This window comes from Myotis myotis, unplaced genomic scaffold (assembly GCF_014108235.1).
Source record: "Myotis myotis isolate mMyoMyo1 unplaced genomic scaffold, mMyoMyo1.p scaffold_m19_p_2, whole genome shotgun sequence".
Classification (NCBI taxonomy): domain Eukaryota; kingdom Metazoa; phylum Chordata; class Mammalia; order Chiroptera; family Vespertilionidae; genus Myotis; species Myotis myotis.
Window position 1 is genome coordinate 205486875 of NW_023416324.1, and position 26556 is coordinate 205513430.

At 39.6% G+C, this 26556-nt stretch overlaps 1 protein-coding gene across 7 annotated transcripts in view; it reads right to left on the reverse strand.

Annotated features, from left to right (window-relative positions):
- LOC118677629 (amyloid beta precursor protein) overlaps nucleotides 1–26556 on the reverse strand; it is a 222347-nt gene that overhangs the window by 45804 nt on the left and 149987 nt on the right. For all 7 annotated transcript variants that reach the window (XM_036352843.1, XM_036352842.1, XM_036352840.1 and 4 more), the window contains 4 exons: nucleotides 26321–26395; nucleotides 25505–25663; nucleotides 9791–9919; nucleotides 8681–8780 (listed from right to left, as the gene is read on the reverse strand). In XM_036352843.1, coding sequence (XP_036208736.1) covers nucleotides 8681–8780; nucleotides 9791–9919; nucleotides 25505–25663; nucleotides 26321–26395 — 463 coding nt within the window. The remainder of the gene's footprint in view (nucleotides 1–8680; nucleotides 8781–9790; nucleotides 9920–25504; nucleotides 25664–26320; nucleotides 26396–26556) is intronic.

Genomic DNA, 26556 nt, shown 5'->3' on the forward strand with positions numbered 1-26556 from the left:
CCTTATATAAAACTAAAATATCAGACTCATTTCTCCATAGAGGGCTCTCTACTTTTTATTTTTATTTTTTAAAGCAAAAGCATTATATTTTTTTTACACTCAGGTATTTGAAGACCTGCTTTGATTTCTGAAGGGGTTTGAATCCTTAATCTGAAAACTGAGGTCTGATTCCACCTGCCTGATCCCTGAGGAGGTGTTGGCAGCAGCCGAGTGGACACAGGTCCACCCTGAATGAGGGGCAGGACCCATCTCTTCATTTCACATCAAAGAGACTAAGGGAGCAAAGCCTCTCGTAGTTTTATACAATACTTGACTGACATATGGGTTCCACACTAACAGATAGGCTCCTTGGCTCTTTTCAGGAGGGATGACGGTGCTAGTACATCTACAGACGGTCAGCCTTAATTCCTCTTCTTATACCTGAAGCAGGTACGTTAGGTATAAGAAGACTTCTCCCTTAAGATGGGAAAAAAAGCACTCAAGTGTTGAGAGAGTGGATTTCTGCCAAGAGGAAGGTGAGGGAAATGAAGGAGACTTAGCCTGTGAACTGTAAATACATTCTGGTAGGGCCAATGTACCTAAAAAGATACTTCCCATAGCCCCTACCTTTTCCTATTCCTACTTGCCTTCAAGTAATTTTTTGTTGTTGTTTATTTCCCTCATAATAACCAACATTGTCAAGAGCAATCTGGAAATTGTTCAAGTCTGATTCTTAGAAGAAAATTGAGGGGTGATTTATCTTAAGGTTACTGTCCTCAAAACACTTCGATTTGGTTGGTTTGCTACAAGTCGTCATTCTCAGTATTAAAATAAAATTGCTAAGAACTTCCAGAGCTCTTTTTGACTGACATTAAGCACCCTAATAAATAGGAGGGGAGGACAGCAACAGTGTATTAGGAAGGCTCTTTCCTTTTTACCAGAATTCCAGAGAAACTGAGCACTCGGGGGTGGTGGTGGTGGTGGTGGTGGGGTGACAGGAGAGGTTAAAATCTTGCAAGAAGAAAACAGATGACCTAGCATTTCCACAGATTATACTTAGACTGGAGGCTTAGACCATTTCTACCTAAGTTTCCTGAAATGTTGCATTTAATTTCCCTATAAATTTAGGGGCACTGAACCCAAATTGAGAGAAATATAAACAGGAGGCTGAGAAAGGGAAGTGGAGTCTATTATACATCTTTTGTTTTTTCTTTGTTATTTCAAAGGTAGTAATGCTTATCCAAAAAATATTGATATTCAGGGTATCAAGTGACAAGTAGAAGTTCCTCTTTCCACACATGTTCAGTATATCCATAGAAATATGGTGCTAAATTAGAAAAGACCACATTTTAATTTATTAGGTGGAGTCAAATAGTCCCATAAAAAGGTTGTACCATATACTGATCGGGAGCTTTTGAAAGTTCCTTTACACTTACCTTTCTCATGATGGAGAATGACACATTTTTAAAAGTTACCTTGATAATTTAAAAAATTAATACTTATGCTTTGATTTGTATTTTTAATGACAAGAACTTGTTCATTTTTTTATCCATGACTGCTCAAAAATTATGTTTCTTTTTCAGCGAATAGGAGGTGTTGTATTTTGTTTTTGTTTGTTAATCCTCAACCAAGGATATTTTTTTTACTTTTATGATTTATTTTCTTGTTGATGCCCTTTCTTGACTAACAATCATACATAAAGATGCTTAAAATGCTCAGTAGCATTTTTCCATTGCTTTTTAAAGAGAGTAGGAGAGGGAGAGACAGAGAGAGAAACATTGATGTTAGAGAGATACATCAATTGGTTGCCTCCTGCACGTGCCCCACCTGGGGTCGGGGATTGAGCCTGCATCTGAGGAACATGCCCTTGACCGAAATCAAACCCTTGACCCTTCAGTCCACGGGCTGATACTCTAATCACTGAGCCAAAGCAATGGAGCTGTTGTATTTTTATAATCAAATACAACAATTCATTTAGGTTTTCACCTCAAACATTGTTTGTGTTATGCAGTTTTTATTATGTGGCTCTAGAACACAACTGTAGAGGGGCGTTCAAGTCCATCTACATAGATAATACTTTTCTTACAGTGTATGTCACATCAATGAGGGCGTGCTTGGCAACTTTCCTTTAATATACTGACTCTCATTTGAGAGTAAACCCATTTTTATTCTTTCAAGGCTCAGTAATCATCAACAAAATGAAGACAGGTTTTTGCAAAAGAAAACTAATTTAGCATGTTAAACGGCAAACTCTCTCTCCACCCTCCCACACACCCTGCCCCAAGTCTGGAATGTGAAATTTGGTTTGCTTCTAGAGTTTTCTAACTAAAAACAGTATGAGATGCTAATAAGTATATCACATTAATATGATATGTTCCCTTTGGCACCCCCAGCTCATGCCCCAGGAAGTTCCTTCATAACTTGGCGAGGCCTCAGAAGCTGTAGGCTCAGAGCTTCACTTCCCTATTACAGCCTCTGCAAGAGAAGAACTGAACAGTCTGCCAAGGCCGGGCTGGCTCAGGCTATGGCTTCCGAGAGGCATGAAACTTGCAGCTGCCCCTTCTTTTCGTAAGAGGACAATGTCTCTGGTCTCTACTGGCCTTAGGAACAGCTTTATCAAGTTCAATGGCAAAGAGGAAACTGAACACATAGTTCCTCTATTTGCTCGAAAGGGCTGGACAGGCTGATCTAAATGCCACCCAAAGCAAAAGTAAAGAGGCACGTACAAGACAATATGAGGAGTCATTACTTGCTGTTTCAAAGAAATACATAAGATTTAACCCTCCCTTTCATGAGCACAATAAATGAATATTTTTAAAAAAACAACTAAGCACACTAAATAAGCTACTTTAAATCCCCTGTCTTAGGTCAACGGATCTGTCAACAGGCAGTTGAATAAAGTAACAACCTGGTCTCAGTCCTTTGACCATCTGTCTCTCGCTCCAAGTCCAAAAGGCTCTTCTGAATTTGATTTACACTGAGTCAACATTCCTTTGGACATGCCTCATAATCTGGAGCAGGTTAACAGAATGATCACCTATTTAAGATGAGATATTATACCCCACTGTCTATGACTTACTGCCTAAAGTAGCCCACAGTGTATATGACAGAAGAACTGTTAACAGAGAGAAATGGAACTTACTTGGGGAATACCTTGTAATATTTATTTGAGTTGAACAGCAAGATGCAAATTACCATTCCTTCCAACCTGTCTCACGTGGGAACATATTCCTCTCATTCCCAGTTAGTCTTTGTGGAAATATATTTCCAAATTAGTCTTAATTTGAATGTCTCTATACTCAGGGTGGCAAAGATCACTATGATTTTTATTCTCCTCTTTTTAAATATGGACCTTGCAGGCTGCTGCTTGTGAAAAACAAAATAATCAACCCTTGTTCCAGTCTAAAATCATTGGTTGTTCCCAAGACTCCACGAATATAAAACCAGGACACATCTGCTGTAGGGTTCCATGCCAGGAAGCGGTCTAGCAGCCACCACTGTGGTCTGACCTCACTCCCCAATCATTTTAGTTAGGATTCCTTTTTGGATGTTTATTCAAATTATAGGGCCATACGTCAAAGCTGGTGAGTTAATAAAAGAACCCTAGAACCGCACTGACTCATCATAGAAACCAGCAGAGCTGTTGTGGGAGGCACTGCCTCAGGCTTCACCCACTCGGTGTAAATGCCCACACACACACAAAAATAAGAGAATGGCATGAAAACAGACTAAACTACTCTGCCACAGTCATGATTCAAAGGAAAGCTCACAAAGACATTTGCTTGAGTTTCGTCAAAAGATACATGTACCCCGATGTTCATTGTAGCAATATTAACAATAGCCATGATATAAAAACAGCTAAATGTCCATTGATGGATGAATGGATAAAGATGTAACACACACACACACACACACACACACACTCAATGGAATACTACTCAGCCATAAAAATAAAATCTTGCCATCTGTGACAACACTGATAGACTCTCAGGGCTTTATGTGAAATAAAATAACTCCCATAGAGAAAGACAAATACCGTATGACCTTACATATATAAAATCTAAAAAACAAAGCAAACAAAACCAAAGCTCATAGAACAGATTGGCGGTTGCCAGATGAGGAAGGTAGATGAAATGAGTGAAGGGGGCCAAAAGGTACAAACTTTCAGCTATAAAATATGCCATGGCATGTAATGTACAGCAGGTGACTAGAGTTAATGGTACTATATTACATATTTAAAAGTTGCTAAGAGAGTAGATCTTCAAAGTCCTCATAACAAGAAAAAAATAAATTTGTAACTATGTACAGTGATGCATGTTAACTAGACTTATTGTGATGATCATTTCACAATGTACATAAATATGAAATCACTATGTAAAGCTAATATAGTGTTATATTTCAATTATACCTTAATTCAAAAAGATAAATAAAAGATAGAATGAGTGGTTTTATTTTGGAAGAGCTAACTGTCTTGTTAAGAGGGGTACAGAGATAGGCATAGAGGTAGGCAAACAAACATTGGCCATATTTGTAATTCAGGTAACAATATTGGGGAAAATATGAAAAGAAGCATTGGAATTATTGTAAAACCAAAGAAGAAACACATCTTTGGTAATTTACGATATAAATAAATGTTCTTGTTTCCAAATACTTAAATCAGCTATAAACTATAAAATCTACATACACTTAAAAGTAATTTCTTATGAAAAACAAAGAAAAAAAGCAGAATCCTATATAATAAAAGGCTAATATGCAATTGTCCCTATGGGTGGGAGTTTGACTGACCAGGAGTTAGACATGTGCTGACCACCAAGGGGCGGCACAGAATGAGGAAGGCTTCAGCCAGCAGCTGGGGAAGGGAGGCCCCGGCTGGTAGCTGACAGCTGCTAAGGACCCTACCCATGGACGAATTTCGTGCACTGGGCCTCTAGTAAGTTAATAATTCTCTCTTTACTTTCATGATTTCTTTTCTTGTTGATGGCTTTCCTCAACTAACAATTATGCATAAGGATGCATAAAATTCTCAGTGGTAATGAATGCTCTTTTGTTGGTCTGGCTAGAGCTATAAATATTCTATTTTAAACCTAGACTACTTTGAATTCATTAAATCCCCAAATCAATAGGTTTATTAGGAACAGAGAATGAAAACACTGTCCTTGAAATCAGCATGCTGTGTTTTCTCCCAAAGAGTAGAAAATTTGATCAAGTGGCCACAGTCAAATTGTAGTAAGAAATTATAAGCATTCGTTCCTTAGCAGAAGTTTCTTGATCTCCTGCCATAGATCTCAATCCTACGCCATTCTGGATTTGTTCTGCCCGAGATTCCTGCCAACATCTGGTTTATAATAACTCATGTTTTTTATTAATTTGAATGCTAAAAGAAAAAAAGCACAGGGTAGGAGACAATTATGCCTTCCTGTCCCCTTTCCTTCCTCCTGCTTTTCTCATAAATTGGTCATTACAGCATTCTGTGAAAGAGCCAGCTCTAAATGGAGAGCTACAGTATTTTTAGCCTTGAGGTAGCTGCAAAATGAAGCACTTTGATAAATAACCTCAGTGCCAACAGTAAGAGAAAACGGAATCCTTTTAGCATAGATTTAAGGGAGACTACAGAGAGCGAAAAGGCCCAATCATTTTGAAATAGCAATTTGACAAAGCAAAGGTTGAGCTGAAAAACAGAAGAAACAAGGGGATTCTGCCTTTTTGAAGGGTTCAAAGGTGATTAAAACAGAACATGGGCATTGAAGGGGAGGTATATTTTCTTTCAAATAATGATTCCATCATTTGCTGAATAAAAAATAAAGTTCCAAAGAGCCACTTTAAATAGTAAGGGGGGCTCTAGTCGGTTTGGCTCAGTGGATAGAGAGAGAGCTGACCTGAGACTGAAGGGTCCCGGGTTCGATTCCGGTCAGGGGCACGTACCTCTGTTATAGGCTCCTCCCCGGCCCAGGCAACTGATTGGGGCGCATGCAGGAGGCAACCAATCATGTGTCTCTCGCACATCGATGTTTCTCTCTCTCTGTCTCCTCCTTTCTACTCTCTCTAAAAAGCAATGGGAAAATACTACTGAGCATTTTAATGTATGATTGTTAGTCAAGAAAGGGCATCGACAAGAAAATAAATCATAAAAGTAAAGAGAGAACTGTTAACTTATTCTGCTTTTTTCTTTGTATTGAAGGATGCTTTTCAAACAATAAACCATACTGTACAGGTTTTATCTGCATTTTAGAATACTACAAAGAACTTCCAAATACCTCTCAGCTTAAACAATTAGCACCCATGATCAACCTTATTTCATGTATATTCCTACTTTGACAGTGAGTCATTTTTAAATGTTCCTTCAGATGAAGAACAGCTACAGGAAACAACTAAAAACTCAATTCAGAAAAGCCACTCTCCCCAGGGAACTCTTGCTTCTTTAGCTTTGGTGTTAGGAGCTCAAATGGTGCACGCACCCAATTAATGGAAGTTCATCATTGCCAGCTTCTCTTGTTATTGGAAACAACCATTTAAAAATAAGGCAAGAAAGATTTTAAAAAAGATTATCTCTCAGGATTCAGTATCTGGTATACTTACAATGACAAAAATATTAGAAAATAACATGCTGCTAATCCAACTTAATAGTTGAGCCTCTCTTTTTTCCAGAAAAAAATTCCATGATTCTGATGATCTGCATATCCTCCCTGTCACTGAGATTTGAAGTTTACTGTTGCCCTGTTCTTAGGCATTTTGTAACACTCAAGATATCTGAATCTCCATCTGTTCTGTGGACGTATGACTCATTAGTGGCCACGGCTTTAGTACTATCTTGCTGAATAAAAAGCTCCTGATAATTTAATTAGAAAGACTCAACCATAATTACTGGGTGAGAGTAAATTATTAGTGTTCATCAACTTTCTAGTCCTGTGCAATGGCTTATTCCTCTACAGTTTGGTACTATTGACAACACCTCAATTAAAGCCACACGTACATGAAAATAGCTTGTTACGAGAGCTACAGGCAGAGATGCACACATCTAGAAGATGTGAGCTTCAGTTCATTTAAGAATGTGATGATTTCTTTGATTTTTGTCTCTTCTGCAACTTATTGGAAGATTTTCTTATACTTATTTAATATACAGTATTTTAAAGGCTCCTTATACACGGCTATCCTACAAATACATCTAACAAGAATATTCAGTTCTTCAAGAAACTTAATAGAATAAAAGTTAATTGGAAATCCTGTCTTCTATCCATGGTGTAGACTAAAAACTCTTCTGACTCTCCTCCTAAGATCTTGCTCAACAGTGAATTCCCCCTTTTGAACAAAAGCGAAGATGATGTAGTTTCTTTTCAAAGAGTGTAATCTGAAGTACACTTGATTCTGTTTGTTAACAAACAGGACTAATCAGACCATCATCATCTGATCCACGCCAAACACTTGCCTGATGATAATACAAACAATATTTACAAGGAAGTACTAAATTAGAAAAGAAAGAGTAGAATAGCTTTGGCACAAAATGTAAAAAGCAAGCCAGGAAGTGCTTTGGATCATTGCAAGGAGGAATTCCTGTAATGGGTCTACCGATCTATAATATCCTGGCTGTTCTGATTTCAGATAACCTGCATCTATTTCCAACCCAATTAACAAAGGGCAGGATTTATTACAGAGAGAGATATACTACATGCATATTGATTATTTGTGGACAGTTTATGCACCAAATCTCCAGGGTGACATACATTTCTTTTATGTTGAAAGATTCACTAGCATAATTGCCATCCATGTACTTTTGTGAGGTAAAGTTAAACAAATATGGGCATTTGGGGCTTTGCAAAGAATTATGTTATGTGATGCTTTATTCCTTTTTCCAGGAAAAACAGGGAAGGGAGAACTTATACATGTCATTAGGAGAACTAGGGACATAAAGGGTAGTGGGAACACATGTCAGTTTCCTGGTTTTGATAATGTATTGCAGTCATGTAAGATGTTACTATTGGGGAAGTGGGTGATGTGCACACTAGACTTTGCATTATTTTTCCAACTTCTAATGAGTGTATGATTATTGCAAAATAAAAGTTTAATAAAAGATTATGGGCACATCGTTTAATTAAGTTTAAACAATCACGTGGTTCAGACAATAACCATGGCTATTGTGGGCAGGGGGACAGGGGAAGGCTTCCAAGAAAGATGTGAGCTACTGAATCTAACAACAACCTCAAGGTCAGCAGTCACAATTTCATGCTTTTGCTGTGCTACTTATGATCAGTGTGACACAGGCTAGTAACTTTTTAAATTGTAAGTTTGAGCCCTTCACCTATAAAACGGGGCTATAATGCGGCACACAGGTGACAACAATAGAGCATTAAAAGATGAAGGGCTGTCTTCATTAAACGGTCAAGTACCAAAGCACCATGAGAAGACAACTGCTGACAAGTAAAATCCAATAGTAAATGGTTCGTTACTGCACAGATATATCCTAAATCAAGTTATAAGTATCCATACATTTGTGAGTATGGATAATGAAGACCCCATGCAATTGCTAAGGGGAGAGCTAGTGCCAGCCCCTAAGAGTGTCACTTTCACTGTAAAGGGGATCTGCTCTTTTTCCTTCCACACATGAGAACACTGGTGTTTGCTGATGCAGATGAACTCCTTCTCTGATGTCCTCCTGCAGGAGCAGAGTAGGTTGATATGCACAGCATCAAAAGAACAGCTTACTTACCAACTTCATCCTGGATCTCCTCGGCCACAGCAGGAACGTTGTAGAGGAGGGAGAGAGACTGGTTCATGCGCTCGTAAATCACACGGAGGTGGGTCATCACCTGCATCGAAGGAAGACAGTTCCAGGTAAGCCATCTCTGGTATAAGGAATAGCTATTTTCCTTACCAAGCACCACGGACAGATACAAACTTCAAAGTGAAACTGACAAAACATGGCTGAAACTTTTACCCTTAAAGGGCATCCTTATGTTCTTTCTTCTCCCATTTTTTGTTCTCTGGCTTTAGAGCTGCTTTAAACTCCCCGTTATATTGTATGCTTGCAACCATAAAGTATAAAGTCAACTGAAAAGATCATTTCATCCAACTCTGATTTCTCACTACTGAGGCCCCTACATAACCTCTGATGTCTTAGTTATAGTTCTTTGCAAATTTGGAAATAGATGAGAACATGTTTTAATTCTACTGGATATTTCATGCAACAAAATATAGATATATTTTAAATCCTTCTATTTAAAGAAACGTAGGAATTTCATGTTTCCAGAGGTAGATGCCAGTTGGGAATGGAGGAATATAAAACATACTTATTACAGGACTTACAGGCTCACATTATACCCTATCATTGTGAGTTTCTGATTACCTACCACAATGTAGTTGAACCGATTTTAGAGGTTTTGCTTTTATACCATTTGTGTTCTTCATTTTAGTCATGAGATTAAAATGGTTCCTTTAAGAATCAATAGCAGTAGTTATTGAAGATTTTTATATTCCTCATTAATAACTCAGAATTGGACAAACCACATGTTGCTCTAAGACAGTGGTCGGCAAACTGGGGCTCATGAGCCACATGCGGCTCTTTGGCCCCTTGAGTGTGGCCATGAAGTTTCAATCGCACTGTACGCGCACGCCTGCACGTGGTATTTTGTGGAAGAGCCACACTCAAGGGGCCTCAGTTTGCCGACCACTGCTCTAAGACATGCCTTTAGAATTTACCAGCTATTAAAGAGCAGTTGCATAAGAGCCAGAGCTCCTCTGGGAATAATGAAAATCTGACTCAAAGACCAAGAACACCGGCTGGTCAAAGCTGCAGGTGATCACCACGCTTTGTGCTCACCTGGGACCGGATCTGAGCAGCTTTCTTCGGATCCACCATGCGCACGTGTTCAAAATGCTTTAGGGTGTGCTGCCTGTCTTTCTGTTCAGCACGGACATACTTCTTTAGCATGTTGAACACATGACGAGGCTGTGGGCAAAAACAGAAAAATTCAACTTTATGCAAAATATTTTTTCTTCCAATGGCCTTTGGGTCAGAGGTCCTGCTCATTCATCCAATGGTATGAAGGCATTGCAAGTCGTCTCTTTGCAATTCTCCGTTCCAAACATTAGTCCCATTCCTTTGTTCATGGGCAATTACTTAGTCGATTGGTCACTTTCCATTTCTAAAAGGTCATTTAATATTTGATATATATGGTGACTGTCCTCCTTAACATTTTCTTATTAAACAGCAGCATTCTGCTGTAGAAGGAGAGTTGATTTGGGAAGTTAGATTTAAGTTAGGTCCTTCCCTTTTTCCACCCAAATATACATGGGCCTATGAGACCACAGTTCTATAGGCACAGTCTTAATGGTTATCTCAGCAGTAATGTTGCCCAAACAATCCCACCATAAGTAGCATGTAACAGTATACTCATCAAAATGAGGAAAGTAAGAGGCAACTGAACCACTACTCATTTGTAGGCCAAGAAATAACTGATAAGCTCTAAGAGACATTAGATTTTCCAATGCGAAACGGTAGTTATTTTATTTTGAAATTTAATTAAATTCTTCCTATGCCATTCGATTCTAATTTTTTCAGCAACAATTAAATTTCTTCTTAAGTGCTTCTATGATTTTCTAATTGGTTCCATTTTTATTCCAATCCTACTTGAAACATCCATCCTCATAAAAGAAGGACAAAACTTCCTGTGTCTTCAACAATTCCACTGCTATATGCATTCTACTGTGTGATTTTATAAAATGTTTTCCAAAGATACACACTTCTTCTTCATTAAAACAAAACCATGGGAGCTCATGTCAGGAATAGAATTTTGGCCAGTTGGGTAAACCCAATTATTACTAAGTTATGAGTCGTGGGCACCTTGAAAAGCTGTTGGAAGGTACAGAATTTATTCCCACACAGAGGGTTTGGGGGGGCGGGGAGATAGAAATGGCAATATCTTAGGGGATATGCCTCCCCTTCTCCTTTTGCTTGTTTAATGGGGGGCCACCTCCCTGACATCCCAGGTGCAAGTGGTGTTCTTCCTCTATGTTCCCATGAAATGCTACGCAAATCCCCATGATTGCACTTAACAAAGTCTATTAAATTATTTATGTTTCTGACTACCCTCTTCAACTGTGAGATATTTAAGGAGCAGTTTTGTTCTGGCTCATAGGAGGTGCTCTGTACTTAGTAAGTTGCTTAATGTCCTCCATAGGCCACATTCCTATACTTAAGAAAACAAGTAAGTAAATACAATAAGAAAATAAACCTGCCCTCATCCGCCTTACTTATTTTTATCCTAGAAGAAACGTGCTTCTCCATAATCTAAAAAAAGCTTGATGTATATAGCTTTTGGCCACACACCATTAGAATCCTCACTTGCACTGTGAAATCGGTTGAATCTACAAACCAGAGAATGGTCTTTTCAATCTTAAAAGAAGAAGAAAAGTAGTAGGAGGTAACAATTGACAAACTACATTGATAGTATATCTATTTAAAAGATGAGAGGCTTACATACACTAATTTGAAAAAGGAAATTTTTAAATGGTAAGCACTTAAAGGCTGACTACTGTTGAATGTGAGGGATTCCCCCCGCCCCCCTCCAAAGATCCCAATGCACTCAAGAGGCCTCCTTAAGTCTTTTCATGGTTCTATTGTCCCCAATTCAAACATACTGGTTTATACAAGGTGTCCCAAGAATATGAATATATACACACACACACACACACACACACACACACACACTGTAACAGCTGGTAGCTCAATTTTGAAAATGAAATATATTTTAATAAACACTGCCTTTATAATTATTCAAAGTGTGTATACATTTTTTTGGAAAACCTATATATTGGTGATGCTGCAAAGAAACTGGGAGAGATGTGGACTAACACTGCTGCATATGACAAGCCATGTGCAGAAGGCTGCTAAGCTGAAGGAAAAACATGAAAAATATATTCTTGTATTAGGCTATGTGGCTACAAAAGGAGTCATCAAGGCTGAAAAAGCAAGAAAAAAGAGGAAAAGAAGAAGATGAAGAGCATGAAGAGACGGACGGAAGAAGATATGATAAATAAGCTAATTTTTTGGTCTGTAGAGCATTTAAGTTCCCTGTACACAGCTCACTGAGGGATGTTTTATATGCAGCATTAGGCAATCAGGATATTATTACACTTGATTCTTGCTTGTCATTGAAACCAAGGCCTAAAAACTCCCTCTAGTTCTATTGCAATTATTTGTCCAAAGTTGGAGACAGACAGGGTTGCATCTCATTGTATTTATCTATGATGTCGCTGCTCCTCACGCAACTGACTGCCTTAACCCTCTTTCTTAGTTGCTCTGTTTCATTTTCTTTCCCTTGAAAAGGCTTTACTATTTGAAGAATTTTTTAAAAAGAGCTCATGTTAAAAATACTTCGATCAAACATAAGGATTATTTTACATCATAACTTCCTTTTTTGCAGGTGGTTACCATGAATGTTTCTGAAAGGCATTTTATCCTGAAAGAATGGTCATGACCAAGTGTGTGTGCCAGGATATAATGGCTCCAAATTGGCCGAGGCATTACTGCAGGGGGTCCTCAAACTACGGCCTGCGGGCCACATGTGGCCCGCCAAAAACATTTATCCGGCCCGCCGGGTGTTTTTGCCGCCGCTGTGTGCATAGGAATTTGTTCATAGTTTTTTTTAAACTATAGTCCAGCCTTCCAACGGTCTGAGGGACAGTGAACGGGCCCCCTGTTTAAAAAGTTTGAGGACCCCTGCATTACTGTATTAAGTTAAATTTCAAATTAGGGAATAGAGAGACTTTTTTTTTTAAACTAACATCTGGTCTCACTGTGTCTTCTACTACCACCACACACAACACCCATGCCCACAGGCTAATTATTTTAAGTTAAACATCAACTTTTAAATGAATGAGTCTCAAAATGACGTAAGTCTCAATTTGCTCATGTGTGTAATTAAGACAATGGACATTTTCCATATAGAGTATGCGAGTATTAAACATGTTCTGTGTTGCTTACTGAGCATAATGCTTAATCCATAGCAGGTTCTAAAGTCACACTTATTTCTTCTACTCACTACTTGCCTCCAACCTCCTCACTTTTCTTTCAGCTAAACAATAATAGTTCAAAACTTATGGACTGCTAATAGGAACAAGACCATGTTTTAAGTGCTTTATGCTTAGAAACTCATCAAGTCTTCAGATCAACTGTAGGACAGGGATAGCTGCTCACCCTGCTTCATGGATGAAGGCAGCAAGGCACTGAGGGCTCCATAGGGGGTTACACACTCAGTGGCAGAGTAGTCAGTGGGGGAGCAAGAACAGGTGGCCTACTCTCCCAATCACTAGTGATCACGCCTTTCCAGGAAACTCTAAGAGGCACCAAGCGAAAGACATTCTACAAAGTAACTTCCAGCTTTGGAAACGGAAATCACTGAATGGTTAGAAAAGAGAGTATGTTCTAAGAGTCCTTGCCTGGATTTCTAGTTCGTAGGCGCTCAGATAATATTCCGAGACACACTTATATCTTCTCTCTCTCTCTTTTTATATCTTCTCTCTTAATTGTGCAGGAAAACACCCAGAGTTCGCTTGCTCAATCTCACAATGACTGTCCTTGGTTTTTGACACTCCACTATGCGTTGGCTAATGCGTCGGGGAGGAGAAAGAGCAAGATAGGAAGGTTAATCTGTTTCGGATTACTGGGAAATGATGAAAGGTATTCGTTCAAAGTTAGGCTTCTGTGACAGTCACAGATTCCAGTTCCAAATCCCTCTTTATCTTTTATTGAGACGGATAATTAAATGGCGAACGTGCTCACATGTTTCAAACGGCTTATCTCATTTAACCCCGACACTTCTTACATGCTTCAGAAACATATTCCGAATGTGCCCCCTCTAAGTCCCTTCAGCGTGACGGGACAGCGGCACACCCGGCTTTCCTACTCCCAGGCCTCCGTGTGGCTCTGCTCTCCCTCCCAGGGAACAAAGCTCCTGCAGAAACAATGCGGCCTCAGAGGAAGCAATGACCTCATCTGTTTATGTGAGCTCACATACACACTGTGTGTGCATCCACTACACATGAGCCCTTTCTTCCTCGTGCCTGCGCCTCGGGCCATGAGATAATTCAGGAAGGCATTACCATGTCCCCCGAGAAATGAATTACAGGGCTCTCTGCTTGGTTGATTTAATCAAGCAAGCACATTTCTAAGAATTATGCTTAGAGATGAAAAATAGAAGAAGCAGATTAGCTCTTACGTTGGAGTGGGCAGAAAAATCACACCACATAAAATGTCGGTTATGTCCACACCTCAGGAAAAAAAATGCAATTTTTAGTTAAGGAAAACAGATAACATTTCCCTACTCTGTAATGTTTTCATTTTCTCTAGATCATAAAAACAGAAAGAGCTCTACCTTGGGTCTTTGATTTGTGCACATTTCAGTTAAAAAAAGAAATAATTGCCTTTATAACTTTTAGCCAGAATACAGATTCCCAAGGCTTAAAACTAGCTATCTCCAGAACTGTATCATGTATTGCAGAATAACAGGAAATCCCGTTTGTTTAGGGCATTTTATTTTACTATTTTAGGACAAAGACAAATTTCTTAATATTTTAATTAAAAACACAGAAACACTCAGAAATGATGGGGGTGGGGCTGGTATCTTTATAGAAATATATTCTCTTAAAGTAACTTAGGTTGTCACAATGCTTATATTTAAGACAGGATTATCTATAGGATTAGAAAAACAAGCATTAAGAATTTAGTAGCTATTGATAGTAATTGAGTTTAAGAAACATATTTTTTACCTCTATGTGTAGAATTTCAATCATTTTCAAATCATGAAATCTTCTATAATTAGTAATAACATTTTTTCCGCTAAATTTTCCTTATTTCACACTTAAACATTCTATGTATTAACACTAAAATCTGGTTTTATTGGCATTAAATGGCTAATATTAAAATTCATAGCAAAAAAACAGGGATAAAAAGAAAATCTGCCTTAGGGGACTCATTACATCCAATCATATTTACTGTCACTAGTGTTTCTGAACAATGTTTATACATAATTACCAAGTATCTATTCGCATCTGATGTGACACTTTACAGTATGCACTAAATTTCCTTCACAATCACACTGCCTTTGAAAAATCCACCAGGAAGGAATTTCTTAGAGGACTAAGAGTAGGTGATACTAAAATGGGTTAGAGTAAACCTGAAAATAGACTTAACCTGAAGATTTACATTTTGGAACATGGACCATTTTCCTATTTTGGAAAAATGATATAACCTATCTCTGGCTGCTGGTACAGTTCCTGGCACAGTATTTCCCCAGAAAAGACTTAACAGCCTCCATAGCACTTCACACTAGTGTCAACAGGAAGATGAATTTCACTAATTTCAATGTCAATAGCTCATCTCCTTATAGCTTGCATTTTGCTATCAGGTTCATGTAGGTGATTTTGAAGGAAATTTCATGGCCTTTCCCTATGAGAGATCAATTTCTTAAAAAAAAAATATTTTCCCCACTTTTCAGATGTACTGCCTTTTTCACTTAGTTCTCTAATGCAATTTCATGAATCTGTTCTCCCTGGACTTGGCATTAAGCATGCACATTTGACTGACCCAACGCCAATCACGACGGAATGTGTAGACTTTCATTCCGCGGTTCACGTGGGCGGGATATCAGAACAAGACTATTCAGCTCCATTGCCCTCCTCTGTGGTTTCATGCTTGATCCAGGAATCTGGCATCTTATCAGAAGAAACTTGTGCCTTAAGCCACTTCTGAACGGGAGGACATGATCTGTCAAGAGCCTTTAAAAGCCCGGGTGCAATCCTGCCACGGAGGAGGAAGTCCATGAGTCACTGTGTGGGGAGCACCCTAGCCGTTCCATGTCACAAGGGAGTTCATCAAAGAGCCCTCTCCTCAGGCACTGAATTGCACCCTAGAGGTTCCCAACCCTGGGAAGGGGGAGTGGATCACCGGCCACGAAAAAGCAATTCTCTCCTGTTTTCAAAGCAGGTTCGGGCCCACGATTTTCACAGCTCTACACCTTGGATTTCTAGAGCATATGGAGAGAAGGTACAAAAGCTTTGTGTGCCGATGAAAAAACACAGCGAAGAGAGTTGAGTCTCTCTGTGCTCGTGATGGTCTCTTGTTTTTTAGCATTTCACACGGACCCTCACTATTGCATGACAAAATTCTGAAAACAAAGCAAAGTAGCACCCCCTAAAAATAAAATAGCCCCCTTCCAAGACAACACAAAAAATTCCCTGAGCATTCAGGGAGATGTCCATGGGGACCTCTGCACTACACCCGTGTTGATCTTTAAACCTAGGAGCTGAGCTAAATTTTTAAAGTCCCCTGCGAAATTCACCGACATCCCCCAGAAAAGCACTGAAATTTTAGTCGTTATTAAAATGAGTATAAGAAGGCAAAACACAATTCTCAGACAAGCTGAATACAGAGGTCTCAAGAGAGCAATGCAGGAAATGACAGTAGATTCTTGTCCCGCTGCCCCCCATCAGTTTCCTGAGGTGTGAGAATATGGTGGCATTAGCTCCATCCCTCCTGGCACATCCAGATTACTTTTGGCTCTGGCCTTGGGCTGTGACCGAACATGGCAGCACCCAGGCAAATCGCAGGCCATCTCCCATCCCTCCCCAGTCCCCATGGAGGCAGGCAGATGACTTCCTCATGGGAACGTGGCACTAAAGCCTCCATGCATCCTATCCTAACAATATAGTCTATCCTTTCTCTTCCTAGGGAGGACGATATCTTTCTACTTTACAGTTTCATCTCAACCTTCAATTAATCCTTTTGTTTTTCTGATTATGTCTAACAGAAGCTAGAACAATGTTAACTGTAAAAGGGTAGGAGCGAACCCCAATTTGCAGATGGAGGAGGGAGAATCCTTTTAATTAAGTCACTTATTCCAAGTTACAGGTTATAGTAGATGGCAAACCTGACAATTAAACACAGGTGTTTCTAGTCTACTATAAAAGGTAGGAGAGAAGGGTGGTTCTTCTTTTGTTTAATTGTTTTTCTTTTTAAGAGAGAGAAAGGGAGAGGATAGAGAGAAACATCAACAAGAGAGAATCATGGATCAGCTGCCTCCTGCACTCCCCCTATAGGAATTGAGCCTGCATCCAAGATGCATACCCTTGAGCAGAATCAAACCTGGGACCCTTCAGTCCAGTGGTTCTCAACCTTCTTGCCCTTTAAATACAGTTCTCATGTTGTGACCCAGCCATAAAATTATTTTCATTGCTACTTCATAACTATAATGTTGCTACTGTTATGAATCGTAATGTAAATAGCTGATATGCAGGATGGTTTTAGGCGACCCCTGTGAAAGGGTCGTTCGACCGCCAAAGGGGTCGCGACCCACAGGTTGAGAACCACTGCTTCAGTCCACAGGCTGCTGCTCTATACACTTAGCCAAACCAGTCAGGGCAGAAGGGTGGGTCTTACCTTGTCACTCACCAGTGACCTTTGGTCAAAGCTGGTAGGTTGCATAACTCCCTCCCCACCCCCCACCCCTGAATATTTTGCTAGTTCTTAGGCATAATTTATTTTGGTTACTGTGACATATAGGAAATACATATTTGGTCTCTGCCCCCAGAACTTGACATAGAGTTCCCCAAACTGTCATTTCCTGAGCGACAGGAGCATCTTTTGTTATAAAACCTGTATGTGTTGGTGAATCCGCAGGGGTGCAGTGTGGATGATGTGCTCAGAGGGGGAAGGCAAGCTCCGCGCCCCTTCCCACCCACCTTGCCCATGCATCTCTTCCACCTGGCTGTTCCTGAGTTCCATCCTTTATAAGGAATCACGTACAGTTAAGGGGAGCAGTCATCTGAGTTCTGTGAGTTGTTCTAGTAAATGATCAAATCCAAGGAAGGGGGGTGGGAACCCTGATTTATAGCTTTTAGATCAGAAGTGATGACCTGGGACTTCCAAAATGGGGGGTGGGCAGTCGTGTGGGGCTGAGCCCTAAACCTGTGGGGGTCTATGCTAACTCCGGGTAGTAGCACAATCATTTAATGTGAGAGAGAAAAAAAACAAAAAACCCACACATTTGGTGTCAGAGTATCGAGCGAAGAGGTAATAGTTTTTTCTTCAGCTACAGAGACCGCAGCTATAAAGGACTGAAGACAGCTTTAAGAACTGAAATTTAGGACCTGCTCAAACCCTGGGATTTGTGCTTTTGGACCAACTTGAGCACACACTGGATCTAGAGCTTACAGCAGTTGACGTGAGAGCACAGCAGTGCCAGAAAGCATTCGGACTTATGTCTTCAATCCTCATGTAGCCAGTGAAGCCTGCTAGAGCTCTGAGTGATGCACAGGATTATTAATGTGACCCAGACGGCAAAGCCCACAGAGATTGTAAACAAAAGATGTTTTAAGGCACCACAGACCTTTGTGAAGAGTTGTCGAATGGGTCTGACCATCTGACAAATGCCAATTGTGACATATTCTTGATTTCTTCAGAGAGAGTTGCACTAAGATGCTTTAGTTTTACATATGCATAACTTGGATTTTGGCATTTTTGCTTTACACCCCCTCTCACTGGTTACCATTTTCAAAAATATTCACATGTATATTTTTACTTTCACCCTCTCCATGTACTCCACCTAACTTCAGTACCCCTGACATATTAAAAATCGTAATATAAAAAACCCCTCAAGATAAAGCTTAGAAAAACCCAAACATTACCTGGGGGTCTTTAAACTGAACTTCACAAAATGAGTGAACTTGGAAACCCAGGCATAATTCCTGTGCAGCGTACAAGTTTCAAGGGAGAATGTCCCTGGTTGCTGTCTGTTCTAGAGGATGGATATCTGTAATGCTGGATAGCTAAGTAAACAATGGATCATTAAGTAATGGGCCATGGCCTGGCTGGTGTGGCTCAGTGGTTGAGCGTCCACCTATGGACCAGGAGGTTGCAGTTGGATTCCCGGTCAGGGCACATGCCCGGGTTACAGGCTCGATCCCCAGTAGGGGGCATGCAGGAGGCAGATGATCAGTGATTCTCATCACTGATGTTTCTATCTATCTCTGAAATCAATTAAAAAAAACCCCAATGTGCCATGCATTTGTCTAAAAAACCCCCAAAATATTTATGTTTTCATAATGAGTTTTCATGTCAAAGACGGAATGAAAATAGAGATCAACCTGTAAGTATATGCATGAACCCTTCGCTGGAACAAAACATGACGTCCCGGCGCTATGTGTTCTGACAGCATCTGGTGAAGAGCTATTGCGACTTTGCAGGCAGGGACTCTGTGGGGCTCTGCTCCGGGGGTAATCCGGGTGATGAATAGGGTCTCAGAGGCTCAGGACAGCTTTCAAGCGAATGCCTGTCTTACATACTCCTGTATTTTCTTTTTAACTTAATTCAATTAAAAACAGAACCCACTATGGTCTCTGGTTACAAACGCCCGGCTGGTCTTTAGCAAGATCTGTCTATTAAACTTGGTAAAGACTCAAGCAAGGGAAGGCGGTAAGACGGAGACGCATGACCGAAATGGCATGCAAACCGCCCAGCTTAGTTTGTAGGATTCGGCTCAATAAACGCCAGTTTTCCTGTTCTTCCTTCCACCCCCTGTTTGTTACTGGTCTGTCCTTAAATGCTCTCGAGTTAATGAGTCCCCTGGTTGCTCATCAGTTTTTACAAGTCTCAACTTAAATAAATGAATGCTGACTGAATCGTTAACATCAGGCATAGTATAATTATTTACATTTCTCAAAGATGATTTCTAACCCAGCAGTCCTTTAAGTATATTCTGATCAGCTTGACAAAATTTTGAAAATATTAAAAGTGTGAGGGTGGAATGTCTTAAACATCTCAGTATTCATCTCTCTCAGGGCCTTCATATGTTAAGAACCCAGCAAATAATTTTTAACTTATTTACCATCCATTATATTGTGGAGTAGATGTACCCTATTTACCTTGGAGATATATGCTATCTACATATATTCTATAAATGCTTCATTTTTTTTTCTTTTGTGACCAAGAGTGATAAGCACCTCAATTTCACTTTTGCTTTACAAAACTTAATATTTACACCAACAATCATGTTGGCTAAGGACTGATTTAGCTGGAACCTCCCTAGGCATTCACTAATTTTCCTGTCACAACACACCCATTAATAGCTATCCTTTCTTTTTTCCGGTGATTGTTTCTTATTCAATATTTATTGCCCTGTTGTTAGAATTAATCAAATAATGTTAAACAAAACCTCAAATAAGGTCAAAACCATGCTCCTTAAATGGTAAGTTTCACAAATCATGACATGAATGTTCTACCAAATAATTCTATACAGAAGTTTTTCAGGAATTTCAGGGAAATTTAACATTTGGATGAACTAATCAGAAATGAGAAAGAAAAGGGTGCTAAAGACGCTGCCAAAATTTTTTCTCCATTAAATAATGAGAGTTTGAATGTGAAGCATCAGTTATAAGCATGAAATTAATTTTAGTATGGCCGACATGGCTGCAATCATGAGAACCTGGGAAAACACAAAACAACACTACGGGCACACAGATACACAGACCAACAGACAGGCATACACAAAAATATTTCCAACTTTCACATAGAAAATGCTTAAAATTCATTAGAGTAAGAATAATAATTAGGATATTGTCTAACAGAAGATTTACACAAAGTATCTGTAAAGACTCAAAAAACCTAAGAACTACAAAGCAAGATTTGGTTATTCACCTCTCATCTTTAACACATTTCAATTCTTACTAATAAGGAGCCCCTAAGTTTTTGCAGACCTAAGTCTACAACGGGAAGTTGATTTTCAATAGAAGTTCCTAGCCAGCCTTTAGTTTCACTGTACAGGATCCCATTTAATTCTAATTTCTCTTCAGATCTCGGAGGATGTTGACTAGGCAGGCAATATCATCTTCGCTCATTCTATGAAGTAGAACTCTGACAGTTACAAGTAGGAAGGCTCAGATAGTGTTTAGCTCATATTTCATGAGGCCATACATGCTGAATATGACCTGTGATGAAGTAAGAGACCAGAAGAGCAGAATTGGTTGTCAAATAATAATTTAGGTTTAAGTAGTACTTAGGTTTGGCAGCTTGAAGACCTCCAAAGTTGAACTATGTGTGATGCACCTTTGGGGGGGGGGATTTAACTTTTCTGGGGGGAAAAAAAGCCCAACTCTTTGATTGTCCATGAAACTTTTATTAAAGTGAGTAACTTAGAGGGGCTGGTCCTTAGAAAAATCACTAACCCTCTACACACGAAGGGTTTATTCTAAGTGGAAAGACCCACCTGCACTATACTTTTATTCCTGGGGAAATAAAACTGTGTTTAACTATTATAATATTTGAAATATAAATATATAAATGCTAAATATGATTCAAGCATGTACTTTTGCATTGGCCTTTCAGTGTATCAGTCGGTAGGCATGTAATTTATTAAAAAGGAACTTCGGAACATAAAGCACACACAGGCCTGAGGACTCACACATGATAGAACAAGGAACTTTAGCTGAACGAAACATCATCACGCAATACCTCCACGCTTGGGTTAAAAGTCTAGATGAAAGCGTGGATTAAACCTGAGCTTCAAAGGCCCTGGGAAAATAAACCCATGTTGTTGCTGGTTCCCATGTTTGCAAAGTTTGGGACTGGATGGTCAGGGTAAAAGGGACAATTATTCTAAAGGTAATACCAGCTACAGAATCTACAGAAAAAAACCAGACTAATTCATCCTTATATTCAACTTTTACTGAGTATTTCATATCTTCCAGACACACGAGGAAGATCTCAGAAATAACTATTTCTGGCTCCAACGCAAGATGTGACCGTCCTCAGGTAATAACCGGCAAGCTTTTGATTTATGTCTTTCAACAGCAATAAATAAAAGTCCTCACGAAGGGATTTAGAATTTTCTCGCATTTTTCAAAGTGCAGAGCTAAGTGCCTTATCCAGTAGTATGCTAGAATTTAAACAGAACACTCAGATAAAGACGGTAACAACAAAAATGTCAGGTAATGCCACGACTGCAGGCCTGTGACTACCTGGCGCCAGTTGGTAGTACATGGGAGAATTTTATGCATTTCCAGGTAAGAACTCAACAGGAATCCCTACATCAGGCAACAAGAATATGATTTTTTAAGACAGTAAAAGAGTTCTTCTTAACCCAGTTTTTAACTTCCAATAAAATGCCATCTAATTCGATGTGAGGTGATCACCAGGCCCAGAACAAGCAGGATTCTGACCAATGTAAAAATATCCCCTTTGCTAGCACAGAAGCTTTGGCAAACATTCTTCTTGTCTGTGTCCTTCCTGTGATGGCCGATGGGCTGAACTGAAAGATTTGAAGTGTGTGCACTCGTGAAAGACTCCATTCAGTCCTTGTCTTATTTTTAGCTCTATCAACGACCATTTTGCAAAGATCTTACTTCAAAGATGGGACTTCCAGCTGGAATGCTTCGCTAAATGGCAGCTATTAATGTTCTAGTCTCAACACCCACCACCCTGTCCTGCTCTGGCAAAGGATCCCGATGGTCCCACCTCTCAAACTGAGTCCCCTAGAAAAAGAGAGCAGCCACAGAACTTTTTCTCCAAAGAAACAAACAGAATTTTACAGAGCACAGCTGGGACGGAGATTGTTTCTTTTTCTTTCTTTCTTCTGCATAGAAAATTAAAATGCTAATGTGAATATTCTTTTTCAAAAGCTTTTTGTTCAGTGAGAAAGCATGGCCTAGGAAGAAAGCACTACAGTGGTCAACTATGATTCACAGCTCCACCCTGTCCACTGCTCGTGGTGTCACCCTGGGCCAGCCACTCAATCTCAGGGACATGATCAGTAGGACAGGATCAATGTTATCTTGCTTTCTGGAAGAGCACCAGGCGCTCTTTCTGGCTCCTCAAAGCTTCCTCTGCTGTAGCTTTACCACAGAGAGAAAAACCAAAATGATGACAAGAACTGGGGCAAGTCAGTGGCCTTTTGGTTTAGTTACATATATAGACTGCCACTTCCGGCCAAGATCAAGTAATGGGAAACAGGTTAACCTGCCACCTGTAACATCCAAAAAATGGGGAAAAAAATAGAATTATGTTTCTACAACATATTAAATGTCAGATGAAGAACAGTGAACACTGAGAAATGGGAAACAAATGAGGTGAGCTCCACAAATGCCTAAGTTTACTGCCTTGAGCTTCCGGGCTGTGATTCCGGGCCTGGGAACCCAGCAGAGCCTAACAGACTCTCAGAGTTGAAGACATGGAGTGAGAGTCTAGGGAGGCAAAGGCGGCTTGCAGTCATAGGAGGGAATACTGGGGAGGAGGGGGTCGCTCAGAGAGAAGCCAGAGATTTGTAGATGACGCCCCTTGAGAATGCAGTTGACTAAGATTAATGCATGCATGTAAAGAAACTAATTGAGGCCACAGAACAAAAATCATCCAAAAGGATTAGCGCTAACGGTGCCTGACGTTCACACAGGGTTAGGAATAATACCTGCTTGTGCTATCCAGGTGGGAAAACTCAACATGGTAGATTACTCAGAAGGATTTTCAGGTATGCAAAAATGTCCAGCACGCAACAAGGTAGAATTCACAATGTCTGAGAACCAATAAAAAATTATTGGGCATGAAATGCTGCAGAAATATATCACATATAAAAAGAAAAATTAATCAGAAATAGCCCAAAGCTGACACAGATGTTAGAAGTAGCGACCAAGGATATTAAATGAGTTACCATAATGTACCCTATAAGTTCAAAAAGTTAAGATATGGGAGATATAAAAAAACAAAGAAACAAAAACTCAGATTAAACTTCTAGATATGAAAACTACCATGTTTAAGGAGAAAAATAGCCAGATGGGATTAATGGCAGATTGACATTAACTATGGCACATCATAATCAAATTGCTCGAAGCTATTATAAAGAAAAATCTTAAAAGTAGCAAGATAAAAAGTTATATTACATACAGAGACAAAAAAAGAAAAGGATAACACCAGTATTCTTTGGAAATAGCACAAGTGAGTAACAATGGAGCATCATCATTAAGGTACTTAAAAAACAAACAAAAACTCCATCCTAGAATTCTATCTCCAGTAAAAATGTCTTTAAAAAATAAAGGTGAAATAAATATACTTTTTAGACAACTAAAGCAAAACAATTCTTCACCAATCTACCTGAATTAAAATAAATTTTAAAGGACGTCATTCAGGTAGAAGGAAAATGATTCCATATGGATCTACATAGGAATGAAGAGCACCAGAAACATATATAGATAAATAACTATATAGATAAATAAATACTTTTCTTCTTATTTAAAACTCTTTAAAAGATAACTGACTATTTAAAGAAAAATAATAATATGAAAAAAGTGTGATGACAACAGCTCAAAGATAGGAAATGGGGAACGGAAAATGGTAAAGACATTTTGTAAGGTAAAGACAACAGCTCAAAGATAGGAAATGGGGAAATGGAAAATGGTAAAGACATTTTGTAAAGACATAATGTAAGGTTCTTGTAATATACATGAAGTGGTGTATCACTGTGAAAAGTTCAAAATATTTTCTACAGGCCCTACAGCAAACACTAAAATAACAAAATAGTTATGGCTAAAAAGGCAACCAAGGGCATACAATAGAATTATTTAAAAAAATTCAATTAGTCCAAAAGGTGGCAAAAAAGAAAAAAAATAGGAAACAAAGAACAGATAGGATAAATAAAAAGCTGGTGTAGCTCAATTAATACCAGACATAATCATTTCAGAGCAAAACATAGTACTCGGCATAAAGAAGGTGTTTGATAATAATAATAATGGGGTGAAAGAACACCCAACCCTGCACGTTTATGTAGCTAAAAACAGAGCCCAAAATACACAAAGCAGAACCTGACAGCATCACATGGAAAACAGACCAACCCACAGTTCCAGTTGGAGATTTCAGCATCCTTCACTTACTCATGAGTAGTATGGGTAGACCTAGTGTACACACACTCATGTTCAGAATATTCCTACGCCCGGAGTAACCTCTCCCACAAACCTTCAGCGAGGAAATCTATACTTGCATCGCTTGGTCAGCCTCTATGGGCATCTATCACTGAAAACCACACATCAGGCTCCTTGCTGCTGACCTCATGATGGACTAGGGAATATGGGCGCTGCGCTGAGCAGGAAATTCTAGTTCTGGTTTCTCTTCTTCCGCTAAAAATCTTATAACTCGGCCAGATGTCAACTTTTCTTGACCTCAGTGACATCACATCTGATGAGGGGCTAGGCTAGGTTTCTGGTTCCCCGATTGCATCTCTACCATGAGAGGTCACCATGCCTGGGGTGTCAACTCAAGCCAGGCCGTTCAGTCTGAGCCCCTGGGAGGCTTGCCTGCCTGTCTGTGGGAAAACGTGTCTGCGGTGCTGACAGCCCTGCAGAGGCAGCTGCCCTGTGACCCTTTAACCTTCAACATGGAATGAATGAACTCAGGGCAAACCTCTAACCAGTGGTGCTCATGGCATTTCTCCAGACCTCTTTCTCGTGGCCTTGCGTGCCCAGAGCTGGAGGCCCTCTGCCTGCTGGGAGGGGGACCTACCCGAGGGGGGACGGCCTGCAGCGCGGTGATGTAGTTCTCCAGGGCCAGGCGGCGGCGGTCGTTGAGCATGGCTTCCACTCTGGCCATGTGCGTCTCCACCAACTGCTGCCTCTCGTTGGCGGCTTCCTGCTCCAGAGACTCCACCTTCTCCTGGAAGTGCTGTCGCCCAAACACATGCACATGTCAATCGGGAACTGAACAAGTTGCATGGGGCAGCAAGTTTGAAATTTGTTTAAACGGACATCAAATTTCACTTCATTCAAAGATTTCACAATCATTCCCAACTTACACTTCTCATTATAAATCATTATTTTACGTGGCCCCTGAAGACTGATTCGACTAATGAAAATGTAGGATAAGTTTATGTATTCTTGAAACTCTACATCACATTGCATATTAAAAAAATATTCCTCTCTTAGAGTATTTTAATTTAAGGAAATGACCATGATAATCTCTCATTTACTTAAGGTAATTTTGAGAGGGGCTGCAGTTAAAAATTCTAATTACATATTTTTTATTTTTTGCCAGGGGAAGAAGCAGCGGAAGATTTTGGCAGCCCAAAAGATATATTATTGATTAAAAAGTAGACTGCAAATAACAATGTGAGTTTTATGGAAATGAATTATAACTTGAGCTAATTGGGAGCAAATATAAGGCAGAGTTTAAGCAACTCAATTACTAGACAATGATGAGCAGTAATCCAAGTTGATGAGAATATGAACAATCACAAATGAGGTTCCAGCAGACGATAGGAAACATGAATGGGGGAGGGGGTTGCTGGTATGCACCGCTTATGAGAATGGGCTCAGGTTTTACCTGGATAACTGCTTTCTTATCAGCTTTAGGCAAGTTCTTTGCTTGATGTTCTGCCTCTTCCCATTCTCTCATGACCTACAAAACAAGGAAGCATTTAAATTTAAAGTCAGTTCTTTTGTCAAAGACAGATTTAATGAGATAGATTATGTTTTTCTCCTACATTTGACATTGTACATAATTACCACATTCCAGTTTTACCTCAGTAATATTTGACCTCCAACTAAGATGTAAATCTA